Here is a 14,258-nt window from a genome sequence, read left to right on the forward strand (position 1 = left end):
ATGTAAAATAAATGGAACAACACAAAGGCATTAAAGTGTAATACATTATAATACAGGTGTCTTTTCCAGCCTTTACCTTTAGCTGTTCCTCTGAGGCGATGAGGACAGAGTGAGCGTTGGTCATATCCGGCGCGATGGCGAGGTCCTGCGAGGCTTCGTATGGGTCCGGTAACGGTTTCCCCCGGCCGTCCAACACAGAGATCGACACCACGGGGGCCCTGTGCATCAGCTGGATCTCTTTACCCAACACTGCCTCCACACACACACTGCTCTCGCCCGCTCCGCCACGCTCACACACACGCCCTGAGCCCACGCCGGGCACCTCCAGGGCGTAGGCATACACACTGCCCGAGTTGGTGCCCGCCCATAGTGTGGGGCCGTGGTGTGTACCTGGTAGATAAGGAAATACAGCACATACAGTTAGTGCTGGGGAAATTATATGTTAAGTTTCACGTCCTACAATTTATATAGTGAATACTGAATCAAGGCTGTATTGTTAAAGTCAGCGTTCATTTCTCGACAAGCAAGTGAACGCACCATCACGTAGAAATGTGTCAGCGAAGCAGAGACATCGGACCACTCCGGACAGCGAGTCGTCTGCTGAGCGGGGTTCAATCCTCCGCTGCACCGGAGCCACGTCCTCCTGCTCTGCTAGCGCAGCGTTGGCCTCCTGGACCTGCAGGTAAGACATCACACAATGCAGAACTTCATTCAGTCTGTGTGCTCTGTATGTATGTATGTGTCTTACTACCACAGACAGTCATTTACCTTGCTGGTGGGTGTGGTGACGGTGCGTTTCTTGCCAGACACCCTGCTCTTGCGGATGCGTCTGAAGCTCTGTCGTAAGGACTTTTTCAAGGACTTGACTCTGGACAGGGGGCCCTCCATCGCCAAGGAGTCATTAGGGTGCAGGGTACACCTAGGAGAACATAAAGAACAGCAGGGCGATGCTTTTTGTCAGCTTGACTTTCCTGTTTGTCATTGGCAAAACCAAGATGATGCATGTTGTTTTCAACTCGCATTAACATCATCAATTTGGGATTGACCGTTGTAGCATGTGTGTGTTGTGTAATGTATGTATCCACCAAAAAAAGGTAGTTTTAATATTTTACATTTTTCATATTTCATTGACACTCATTTCTAAACCAAAAGGCAAGTGACAATGAGGAGTGGCAGGGATCTAATATATACTAAATGTCCATTCTTTGACCTGTAAACATCAAAAAATAAAAAATAACAACCTGAGCTGTGTGTGTGTGTCCCTAACCTGGCCAGCACAGCATTTCGTCTGTGGTAATCAAACAGGCCAAATCCATGACTCGTCCCGAAGGAGATCAGGTTCCACTCTGCGTGCAGCGCCACCGCAGTAACGGAGGCCGGGGGAAGGCACTGCACCAGAACCAGGGGCTGAAAGCCTGGAGGGAAGGGGGCAGGTTTAAGGCGCGGCTCCAGCCTGTCGTGGCCCTTCCAGGTGAAGCCCTCCCTGTCCTGTAGCAGATCCACCACAGACACATCCACAAAGTGGTCCGAACGCTCGTCACTCAGACCCAGAACAATCACCTGGAGAGATAGAAGTGAAGAAACATCATGGCTCATCTTCCTTTTTTTTATTTCAGCATCTGCTTTTATCTTTAAAAGGATAAAAGAGGAGTCTGCAGCAGACATTAGTGTGATCATTAAAGAGCATGGATTTTTCTGTGAAATGTCTGACAGTAGGACATCACAACTGGGAGCCGATTACAGAAACACACTTGTGTTGTATGACCCAGTTTTTCAAATTATTAGCACATTAAAGAGCTCCTCTTCTCCAAAAAGTGTTAAGAGTGAGTGCACTGAAGAGGTGTAGCCACAAAATGAATTTTAAAAAATGTCTCATAACATCAAATCCCTTTTCATTTAAAAGAAACAGCAGTAAGGGAAGGTGGTGAAGAACAGCTTGTTAGAAGTATTAATAAATACCTAGTTTATTATCAGTTGGGAGCTGGACATGTATTTATCTGTGAGCTGTACATTTTGCTCAAAGAAATTACAGAATGCACTTTTTAAGTGCTGCACAGCCTGAATATTCACTCACCAGGAGGAAGCTAAGTGATCATCTAAATGTGCTGTAGTCCATTAAGAAAAACGTATATTTTATCTGTTATGAATATTCATGGTATTCATCCATATTCATGGCCTCCAGAAGATCAATGTTAATGTTTTCAAATCCCCTAATATTCCCTCTACCATGCCAGAACTTCCACTTGGCAAAATGTCAACTTTGTACAGAAGATATCTCGTAATCTAAAAAGTGCCAAGAAATCTGCTGAGCACGATCGATGCTCCCAAAAGGATAAACCCTGTTTTCATATTGTGTTACATTTTCAACCCCACTACTACAAAACCTACATTAGCAAAACTGTCAGTATGTTGATTTTGCTTGTTTTAATGTGAGGAGAATATATACAGTCAAGTACAGTTTGTAGAGTATTTAGTCTTAAAAAGTTATACCGATCACAGCTGAGCAGCTTGTGTGATTACAGCTTCATCCAATCCAGAGAAAATACCACATGAGGCTGTTTAGCTTTCAACTTAATTAGCTTCACTATTAGCATCATTCGAAAATGAACTGTTGGCAAGCACAGAATACAGTGATCAATTGGCAAGTGTGTATTGTATGAAGCTTTTTCATTTATGTCCTGCTGTGTGTGGCTACTGCATGTCTGTGTATCTCACCACTCACAGCTGAATGACAGTAATCCATACAAATAAAAAGGTGACAAAACAACTCCCACTGTGAACTCTTTATAGTGCACACATCTCAGCAAAAATGATTCTATTATCTCGATAATTATTTCTATAGGATAAAATGTCTTATTCAAAAATATAAACCAAATTAAAGAATAATAATCATGACTTGGAAACAATTCCCTGTACTGTGTCTTGTAGAAATGACCCGAGGCGGTGTACATTTTCATGTGTGTGTATTGTATGGACACCTTTACCTGTCCAGCAGTTCCTGCCACCACCAGTTTGTTGCTGTATTTGCACAGACTGATCTTCTGGATGCCCAGCCTGGGGTCATCGCTGTACGGGTCAAAACAGCCCACCTACACACACACACACACACACACACACACACACACACACACACACACACACACACACACACACACACACACACACACACACACAAAATAAACCACACGTAAGCTGGTGTTGGCAGGATAAATGCAAAGAACACCCTACACAGGTAGAGTTGTATTTGGAGCCAGTAGTTTGTGGACCACATCGTTAAGTACAGCCTTTTAACTGAAACTTTCTGAAACAGTTTTGCCTCAATCTAAATCTTTAGTCTGCCTGAACTGAAGTTGTTTATGGTCGGTTCAGAACAATGTCAAAATGCCCTCCTGAAGCTCTCCTCCTTCCTCTACGGCAGCCTCTCTCTACACTTATTCTCTGCCAAATGCCAAGACAGTCCCCCTTTCCCCCTCGTACATACTCAGCAAAACATGTGCATCAATCTGTCTCTCACACACACAGTAGGAATTCCAATAGAATCCCCTCTCACATGAGAGTTGTGTCTTGGCAAAACAAGGAGTAGGAGAAGTTGGTCACTAACACACACACACACTCGCAGGGAAAGAGTGGGCTGATGGGTCTGGTTTTCATTACAGAGAAAAGAAAAAAAGGGAAAGGCTTTTCATCCCATATGAGGGCCACATTCCTGAACATGCAGCTCCGTTACCACAGGATACATGAGGAAAGGTGGGGGGAGCCACAGAGTGAATAGGAAGGAAAGAAGAGAGTAAAAGGAGAATAATACCAAATGCTAATTTAATAATTTTTCACTGCTAAATGTATCAGTCAAAATCAGTTTCTACTCTTTTTTTTCTGCTATTAATTTCTGAACACCTGATAATCTTCCAGTGACAGCTTCCTGCTGAACGCACCCCCAGTGAAGGAAAACAAAACAGAAAAAAGCACAAACACCCACTGATATTAATCACAAAAAAAAGTCACACTTACGTCTCTTCCCTTCACTGTAATCCATCTACCGATGAGATCCCAGATAATATACGCTTATCTCGGACATCTACCCCAAAACACACATTTCCAACTGTACAACCAGCTGATTTAAATATTCATCGAGTGTTTTGCTTCGTGACCCATCTCCATTTCCTGACAGCGTCTACCAAAGCCAAACTACTCAAGTCAGATTCCCTTGACATGAAATTCTGCCTACCGATGCTGAATCAGTTCATTTAAATGTAAGAAAACAAGCCATTAAAACAGAATCAGACTGCGGTTCCTTCGGAGTCAAGTTTTAATAACAGGAACAATGGGGTGGGTCCGTCTGCAAACCAAACACATGAAAACAACCAGATGAGAAAATTAGGCCACAGATGTGTTGCAGGACTGACTGTGTGTGTAAAACACAGATTGTTTTTATTCCCACCGCCTGTAAAATAAGATCCTGTGCCTGATCTCTAGAGGAAAGAATCATTTCACCTCCTCACATGCTCGCCTCTTCACTTCTCACCTTCCTGAAGGGAGGCCACTCCTCCTCCTGCTGCATGTCGGGGTCGTTGCTAGGGTCCTGAGGATCGTCGCTAGGGTCACAGTCGGTGTGGAAGACATTGGCTGTGCTGAGTTTGTACAGTGGAGTAAGAGCAACGCCTGAAGCATCCCAGAAGCGGACGGTGCCATCTTCATGTCTGTGAACACACAAGATTTAAAGACATATTTCTACACAAATACAATCATGATTTTAAAGTATTTCAGGGCAAATCAATCAAGATCGTGAAGTTATTTGTGTGTGTGTTGATACATGTGTGTTTTCCAGTTTATTAGGTACACATAGTCACATTTAGTGCAATAATTGTATTATAATTATATCGAGGTGTTGATTCAACTCTATGGTCATTTCTGAGAATGTAGTTTGGTGGTTTTGAATTATATTGAGTTACAGCCATTTGTAAAATACATCTCCAGCTTGAAGTGTTGTTGCATTAGACTGAATTAGGTGCATCTACTAAGTGCTTGAAGGGAAATGCTACTACAATTCATCCTCTGGGGGACAATCCATCCCGCAGCTGTCAAGACATTTCACTCTGAATGCTGTTAGCGTGGCTAAAAACTAACAGCAATATCAACACGCTTTCTCCTCCTGGTTTCACACAATTGTCAGTTAACTTGTGTCTTTTCGAGTTTTGTTTAAACTGCCGTGTCTCCCCAAAATTCCAATAGATGCAGCCGTTTCACTTCCTTTATGTAGTCCTTTCTTTTTGCGCTCTATGCCAACGCCAGCTCTGCTAAACATCTGTAGCTGGCAGCACTCTGCCGGTGTTTGTCTGGCTGACAAATTCTGGTTTCAGAGTTTCAGGACAAGTCACAAGCAGATCCAGTTTTGTGCAGGATATCCATGTGGTTCACATCAGAAATGGAAAAATGTCTCCATGCAGCTTTTAGTCACTCACTTACTAGAAAGCAAAAGATTTGTGCCAGATTTGTGTCATGAAAGAAAAATGAAAACTGGATCCACCTGCTGTGTGGACGTAGCCTGTGTGTGTTTGTGTGTGTGTGTGTGTGTGCGTTTGTGTGTGCAGATACCCTGTCAACAGCAGCTCTTGTTGTTTGGGAGGAGGTGCCAGGTTTTTCCCTCCACATATGGGCCAACTCTGTGCAAACAACAGACAAAGATTGGAGAAAAGTTAGAACTCCATCATAATGAAAAGCTGCAGAAGAAACATTTCCCTAACCCTTTCCATATTATCATAACCTCAGCTCAAACCTTACTGGCCATGACACACAGAGGCATGCCCTCATGGAGGAAAATGTGTACACAGAAACACACAAAACTCGCAGTGTTTTTGTTGCTCTGTTATAGTGCCAGTCTCTCTGGTTTGGCCTTGCGCAGACAGACAGCAATGATTTACGAGCGTACCAGCTGTGCGTCTATCTGTGTGTGTGTGTGTGTGTGTGTGTTAGTCTAATCTGCCACTGATCAAACAGCTGATTTAAGCTACAAAGCCTTTGCAAAGCCTTTAACTATCTACACCTGCTCTTAAAGTTAGCACACTCCTGTCGGTTTCCTCAGTGCTGCTTAGCTGCCAGCCTGTGAGCTTTGATGCAGCAGCTCCATGAGTAATGACATCTATCTAAACAGCAATATCCTACTTTGATCAACTGAAAACTCTGCAATTCCACTATACTTATTACCCACTTATACTGCTCTTGATTCATGAACAGAGGCAGCAGCTGAGCCTCGATATGACACCTGACAGTTGTTTGGTAGAAATCCAAATAAAACCCTGTAACTTGAATCTGTGAGCATGCAGGTTTGTATGTACAAAGTATATACGCTCATTAGTGTTGATGGCTACATTTAAAGCATGAGCAGCCTGGCTATTGGCTGCACTAGTGTAAGGTGTTCTCAGGTTAAACTGCTTACATGCATCTTGGATTTCCTGTAATTGAATATCCCTACTGCCATGAATAAACCAATTTACAGAATAATCCTGTCGTTCATAGTGTCCTGCCAACAGCCACAGTAGTCCACCAGTAACACGGCATCAAAAGAAGAAAATATATAGTTTTAAAAGAAAACTCGCCCACTTGTTAAAAGGTCCCATATTATGCTCATTTCAGCTCTGTATTTTTATTCTGGGAATCCTCTAGAGTAGCTTTGCATGTTTCACAGTTCCAAAAAGGCCTTTTATGCAGCCCCTCAGCTCACCCTCTGTCTCAAACAAGCCGTTTTAGACAAACTTAACAACCTCCAAAAAGTTGAAGAGTAGTGAGTAGTGAGCGCTTTGATACTTTCACAGCACCTAGACCTGCTATATGATCAAACAAGACGTGGAGATCTCACTTTCTACAATATGGGACTTTGAAAGTGTACAGTGTGCGTCTCACCCCGTGTGCGTGTTGCCGGCCCTGCTGCGCTCTGCCAGCGTTCACCAGCCTCTCCCAGAGTTTGGGAGGGACGCTGGATATGTGGAAGGAGCAGGTGATGGCGGAGGAGTGGAGGGGAGCCAGGTAGGGAGTGGGCAGAGAGGGCCACCCGGGGGTCTGGAGGTCAATCACGACTAGCTCCTCTTCTAGTAACACTACCAACGCAGACGGCTCGTCGAACTCTGTAGAAAGGAGGGACGAGACAAAAGTAACAAAAAGTATATTCTGGAAACAAAAAAGGATGAAAACGCCGTCAGAATCATTCATGTTGGCCAGTTCCTCACCTTTCTCTTGCTCTATGCTGTGGACAGTGAAGAAGTCAATGACTCGGGATGTGAAGTCGAGAGTGACGTGGTCTTTGTCCTGTTGAATGGTCAGACAGTGGCGGTCACCGTAGCTGGCTCTGGGCATCCCTCCGCTGTATAACAACACTGGAGAGCTGCAGCGAGGCACACAGAACAGCATTTTCATTCATGTCAATTTCACCTGTCATCTAACAACACAGAGCATGTATCTGATACAGTTAGGCATCATTATTCTACATTTTTACATTCATGTACTAGTGTATGTTTTAAAGACACAAATGTAATTATACTAAAATCTGGATGAAATTTAGATCGTAAAAATACCATTGGCAGTACAAAAACTGTAGGTAAATGAGCTGGTTATTATGAGCCGATTTCGCTCTTCGCTTTTTATTAGTATCTTTCTTACTGTAAACTATAGCAAATAGTCTTCTTGGAACAGAGACAACAACTTTTGGATTTATGGGGACATAAAATCCAGGTGAAAATTAATTTATAATATAATGAAAAAGAATCAAAAAATGAGTCTTAAATAAAGATTTATTGCCACTGTGCTCAAACAGGAAAAATACATCATACATAAGTCACACACTCACCCTGTCTGTGTTGTCCTCCACAGGATCTTGTTGATGGCCTTACAGGGAAATGGACCTGTGACAGACCATCATGAACAGTGAAGTTAAAAAAACATGACAGAGACATTGGTCGGACTAAAACTATTAAAAACTCAAAAGAGGGCGAAAATAAGAGTTGAGTGAGAAAAATCTAAAGCAGACGTGTCATGGTTCATTAAGCCATCGCCAGTCACTACATTTTGTGATTTGTCTTTGTGGACCACCACCTCCACCCACAAAAACACAAACACAGACAGAAACACAAAAGAGGTGTGTGCGTACGTGTGTTTGTAATGTATGCATTTCTCACCATATGGGATGGTAGAGGACACTGGCTGGTGACTGTAGGTGTTGCCATTAGTAACAGCCCACACAGAGTATCCCCCATCGTTATGGGAACTGACAAACAAGTTTCCAGAGCGTTCCCACACCAGACTCTCCAGCTGCTGCAGGGCGGCACACACACACATATACAGAGCCATCAGATCAGGTTGCATGAGCCGCAGAGTTACAGCTTATAGATATGTGTGTATAGATAGTCAATTAACAATGACTTGGAAGACTGTTGGGAGAAGTGACTTTTGTTATTATTCTGAAAACAAGTTAGAAAAAAAACTATTTAGAAAGATGTCTACTAGATGTCTATTTTTTCCTGCCACTGTGTGATGACAATAAAAAAACAGGTAAAGATAAAAAAAAAAAAAAAAAAAGTTCATCATTCTACCAGCATGAAAGATGGAACATTGCCAGTAAAAAGGTGCAGCACACTCGGCTCTGTAAACCAGGTACCTGTTTGCCCAGGAAGAGCTGCTCGACATGACGGGTGCTCAAATCCCATAGGACCACCAAGCCCCGGCTGTAGCCAATCAGAATCTTCCCCAACTGCTGAGGATGTTCCTGAAGAGATTCAACCGGCCCCAAGGACTTCCCACATCTGTAATCATCTGGCAGGCTGGGAAAACAAAACGTTCACCATTATCCCACATCTGTAGCTTGTTTGTAACCCAGCATGCAATAAATTACACATGAGTAAAGGTCAAAACGAGGTGAAATGGTAATTAATACTGAAAGGTGGACGCAAAGTAAAAGCAACATTTTTAGCTGGAGGCCTTCCTTTAATAGAGGCAGGAGTTATGATCTTTTCCCCCATTTACGACCACCATGTTGTCACATGATCATACATAGGGTATGTGACGTCAAAGGTGTAAGTGGACCTTTAAGCTTTAATGTTCATCATTAGCCATGTTCATGTAAATGCATGTTTTGTACTGGGGTTTAGAGAGGAGTCCAAAATTCTGACTTAATGATGAACTTTACAATCAATCCTCAACACAGATTCATAAGATGTGAAAGAGGGCGATGATACAAGGAATGGAGGAAAAACCTGTGAATATTGATAATCCAGTTGGTAAGCAGAACATGGGGAAACACCCCAAAGCAAGACTTCAAAAGTGTTCAAACGTATGTCATGATTTAATCAACACCGAGCTCAAACCATCTGTATAACTCTAATACCACCACAGGCTGCTCTTCCAACAACAACAGTGAAGTCAACATCAAGCTGGAGCTGAGCCGCTGGAGCTTGTGAACGAGACATTCCTCTGAGGCTGAAGAGGAATGTTGAGCAGGACACACCCTCGAAATGTCAGAGGATTCCCTCAGCGAAGGACGGGGAGAAGACAGGAGAAGAGAGGAGAAGAGAAGGGAGGAAACAGCAGAGAGACGGAGAAAAACAAACAAACACAGAGGGAAAGAGAAGAAGGCAATGCAGCTTTCTGGGCTCTCGGCTGCAGATGAGGCAGAACCATCGCAAAAGAGATGGTCAGCCACAGTAACACACACACACACACACACACACACACACACACACACACACACACACACACACACACACACACACACACACACACACACACACACACACACACACACACACACACACACACACACACACACACACACACACACACACACACACACACACACACACACACACACACACTTCTGACTGCTTTGGTAGCGTTCAATGAGGAAGATCCTCTCCGGAAGCACAGAGGCAGACACATTCCCAACAAAGCATTCCATTGTCTCTCCGTTCACAAGTATTTTTAGGGAATCCAGCATCCTGCTACAGAGACCCGGTGATGAGCTTCTGTGAGTGTGCGAGTGTGTGTTTGCGTATTCAAGTGTGTGTGTGGAGATTCAGCTGAAACACTTCCCCAACCGGAACACCGTGTTTTGGCAGCCGGTACAAAGCCTAACTGTCTACAACCTCCCCTCCTTTGCACACACCATACAAATCATACGCGCGCACACACACACACACACACTCAAGAGCCTTATCAGGACCCTCGTTAGGCCTCAGTTCTGCCCACTTCCCTAAACAAGTCTGGTTAATGAGGGGTTTGGCCAACCAGTCAGACCGTCACACAGAGGAATGAAAAAGAAACACAACAGAAGCTCTGTGATTCGTTGCCAGCGTATCAACACAGGAATGTAGCAAGGAAGGCTGCAGCATGAAAAATCAAGAAAGTAGTTTCTGGTATGTATAAAAAAAAAAAAAACACTGCACGTTTATTGTACTCAGATCATTTTCCATTATGCAGTTGTGTACAGGTGATAACCTCTCAATGTTGCTGTTGGTCTTTTTTTGAGGGCACAATTCCTGTTTATGCTGTTTTCCAGTGTTTTGGCACATTATGAACTCTATTTCCAATGGCCGCTAATTGTATCAAATCAAGTTGGCTATCAAGTAGCATTTTGTGTCCAGTTTAAAGCCCCTGAAAACTTGTCTTTATTACATTTAATGTTCATGTCTAACTAAGCAACATTCAAGGATAATGTTTGTGGGAAATCTGATCAAACCACACCCATACAGTCCTGATGAAACAGATTAACTGACAGTGGCCTGGCAACAGAAGCAAACAGCCCCGCAGTGAATGTCACACTTTAAATCCAATAGTGCAAAATCATGATCACATGCAAACTAGTGTGAAGACCACAGACAAAAAAATATATATATAGGTATTTCTCATGTGAAAGAACCAAAACTGTCACTGACAGTATAAAGTAGATGAGAACTTTTTCAGGGCTTTCAACATTTTTGTGAGTTGTCAATGAAGAGCCAAAGAGGCAAGAAGCTTTCTGCTTTTTGAGCTTAGCTTCACTAATATTTACTGCATACTGTAGGTATTTTATTGTACTGCACTGTATTGAATTTTACCCCCCCCCCCCAACTTCTATTCCTAAAGAACATCTGTTAAAATTATCCAAGATTTATTATACATATCCAAAGCAACAAGGTCTCAAAACAGATGTCTCTACATCTCAGTTCTCTGCTAATTTTAATATAACACCATTATCTTCACTCCTCACTCACACCACATCCAAACACATGAATTATTCAGTGCTTGACAAATAGCATAGTTTTACAGATGTGAGGTCTCTTGCTCCCTTTCCTCTACTCTCCAAGTAGTGCTCAGGAGATCTGACTGAACCGCACGACCCCGCCCGGCCTGCTGCTGCTAGGGTCAAGAGGAATGTTTGTTGTGTGTCCGACCTGCTCAGCTGGAGCTCTGAGTGGAGGAAACTGGAGTCCTTAGTGTTTGAGGGACGACATAGTGTGACAGGGATGAAGAGGACAGAATGAAGAGTCAAGAGGAGAGTTTTAGGCAGAGAAAGGGTGAAACTACATAGGATTAACATGGGAAGCACCTTGTTATAACGCAACATGTTGCATTTAATGATCCCTTTACAAATATATCCATCAGCTGTGTCAGTCCAAAAACAACAGCATCAGACTTAAAACATACTTGATGTCAATCCTTACTGCCTCTATATTGGTCTCACCTCTGGGTGACCTGATCCTGGAGCAGCGTCTGGCTGTCCTTCAGTGAGAGGCGAGGCAACTCCAGGAAGTACACGCCCCCTCCCTCTGTTCCAATGCAGAGTAGGTCGCATGACCTCAGCAAGAGCAGGACAGTCACCCGAGTGGCACTGAGAAGAAGAAGAGATTAAACGCTGATTAACGCATAATCACAAGGTTCACAACGACCAGCCAGTTTGAGAAAGGACTGACGTCTCATTCAGGTTCATATAGTTAATGGAGCATCATTTATGCCAGCTAATTTCGCCAGGTGATAGAGATGTGACTAATGAGTGCAAATACATTTCATAGCTATTGCAGGATAAATGCAAGCCATAAATAGGAATACAAATTGGTTTGATATGATTGAAACTTTATTCATTTATTATACTTTGAAGAGCAAACAAATAATGACTGATCTAAAACGGGCTGTAATGTACCTGCAGCTCTCAATGCCAGGTCTTCCTGGGAGGCTGTAGCTGCCCACTTCCTGTAGACAGACCACGCCCTCTCTCTTAACCCCTCCCACCTCTCTCGGGGCCCCGGACACCAGCTCCCACAAGTGAATTGTGTTGTCATCCAGCAGCGACAGCAGGCGGCCCTATCACAGAGCAAGGTGAACATCAACATCACAACATCACTTTGGCCACTACTCACATCTTTTTAACTCTCGTTTACACCCAGAAAAGAAGAAATAAGTGTCATGGAGCTTACCTGTCCAGGCAGGAAGTGGATTTGTGTGACAGCAGTGGTGTCTCTGTGTAGTCCTGTGAACTCCACACCAGGGGCTCCGTAGCTGCAAGGGTCCCGTCAAGGAAATTCACAACAAAGCAAACGTTTTCACTGTACAATGAGAAGACTAGTGGAGCTATTCACCTATTTATATCTCTCCACGGCCAGCACACACACCAGATCTGCTGCTGCAAGTGTGGCATGTGAAAGAGACAGCCGCATGGCAGAATCAAAAGCATAGCAGGGACTTAATAATATTTTTTTTGGGCAATAATTTAGTTGGTCTAACCACTTTTATGCTGGATAAAAATGTCTTTTTAAGTACAGTATAAGAATACATGCAGAAGACACTAATGGGTTACTTATCATTAGCTACTTACTGTTATATTATTTTTGTCTCAGCACGTCAGTACTGATAATGTGATGTGGGGTGTGACTGTTGGTCTCTAATGAGAGAAGTGTGAATATGATGTCTGAGATACACCATCAGGAATAATATTTATGTATCAATACATACTGTATATCTACCACTGTGTTTGCTGACTGATGGAGGTTCCCACCTCCTCTTGCTGGATTTACTCAAACACTGCATTAGGCCACTTTAACCATTCCTCTTGAAATATCCATCTCTCTCTCCCTCTCATCAGTCTCCCTCCTTGAAAGCATGGCACCAACACAGCCAGGGTTATCAGTCAGACTCCCATCCTGGTTTAAAAATATGCCTTACTTGTATGGTAGGACGGTTTGGTGGAAGGCTACGTGCTGATAAGCATCAATAAATTCTCCTCACAATAACACAATTTATACACAGCGTTGACACATTATGTACACAGCATGAACACACACTGGTGACAGGGAGCCCTCCTCACTTACAAGTCAGCATCATCAACCCAAGACCATGTTTACATGAAGTGGCAAGAAGAGGGGAATATCTGAAAGCATCCCTTCTTTCCTCAAAGCTTTTTCTTTTAAAACAGAAACAGAATTGAAACGTGTGAGTGAGACGACAGAGCGTGAGACTGTGGAACTGGTAATTCTGAGCTGTAAACCAGAAGAAACACACTGGTTAGGTGTAATGGTAGGGGAGAAATTAGAATGCTATAACAAAGCTCATAGCAATTACCAACACCAGATGACGCAGATGCTCAAAACCACCCCTCTGTGTGTTTGTGTGTGTAATCAACAACAATCTTCACAGAGTCCTCCCTCTGTTAGTCCAGCAAATGAAGCTGAGCTGATAAAATAGAAGCTGCTCTCAAGAACTGTGACGCCGTGGAGACAGCTAGGCTAAACTGGTCTAAACTGCGAATTAGCACACACACGCTAGCAGCTACACACACACACACACACACACACACAGTCTACCAGCTACACACTTGTGAACAATACTGACACACTTTAGTACACTGCTTACATAAGCCTGTAGGAATGTGGATTAAAAATTCAGAAAAATAAGGGAAACTCTGGGGAGTCCTCGTGTTTGTACTTGACTGTGTAGAGAGCTGCTTTTCTGTATTCCTACCACCATTGTTTTATCTGTCCTCTTTTTCTGAGAGAAGCTAAATATTATAACTAGATACATTTAATGTCCTCCTCTTTTCATTCCTATTCATATCTTTACTCCACTGGCACAGGCCTTTTCTTTCCTGCTTCCTGCATGACCAAGAAGAATTGTACACAAATCCACTTATCTTCTTCTCTACTCTCCTCCTTTCTTTCCATTTATCCCTCGACTCTCAACCCCTGTGTGGCACCTAGTGACGGATCACCCTTTCCCCACTTTCTTTAACCCTCTCTTTCCACTGC

At 43.3% G+C, this 14,258-nt stretch overlaps 1 protein-coding gene across 1 annotated transcript in view; it reads right to left on the reverse strand.

Moving 5' to 3' along the window:
• Positions 1–14,258, reverse strand: part of llgl1 (LLGL scribble cell polarity complex component 1) — a 29,643-nt gene that overhangs the window by 2,843 nt on the left and 12,542 nt on the right. The window contains exons 3-17 of the mRNA XM_070923307.1: positions 12,435–12,516; positions 12,161–12,321; positions 11,705–11,851; positions 8,645–8,807; positions 8,166–8,301; positions 7,838–7,892; positions 7,221–7,375; positions 6,898–7,118; positions 5,593–5,660; positions 4,523–4,697; positions 2,985–3,089; positions 1,268–1,560; positions 769–919; positions 538–676; positions 77–390 (exon numbers count right to left, since the gene is read on the reverse strand). Coding sequence (XP_070779408.1) covers positions 77–390; positions 538–676; positions 769–919; positions 1,268–1,560; positions 2,985–3,089; positions 4,523–4,697; positions 5,593–5,660; positions 6,898–7,118; positions 7,221–7,375; positions 7,838–7,892; positions 8,166–8,301; positions 8,645–8,807; positions 11,705–11,851; positions 12,161–12,321; positions 12,435–12,516 — 2,365 coding nt within the window. The remainder of the gene's footprint in view (positions 1–76; positions 391–537; positions 677–768; positions 920–1,267; positions 1,561–2,984; positions 3,090–4,522; positions 4,698–5,592; positions 5,661–6,897; positions 7,119–7,220; positions 7,376–7,837; positions 7,893–8,165; positions 8,302–8,644; positions 8,808–11,704; positions 11,852–12,160; positions 12,322–12,434; positions 12,517–14,258) is intronic.

Source organism: Enoplosus armatus, chromosome 17 (genome assembly GCF_043641665.1).
Source record: "Enoplosus armatus isolate fEnoArm2 chromosome 17, fEnoArm2.hap1, whole genome shotgun sequence".
NCBI classification, from domain to species: domain Eukaryota; kingdom Metazoa; phylum Chordata; class Actinopteri; order Centrarchiformes; family Enoplosidae; genus Enoplosus; species Enoplosus armatus.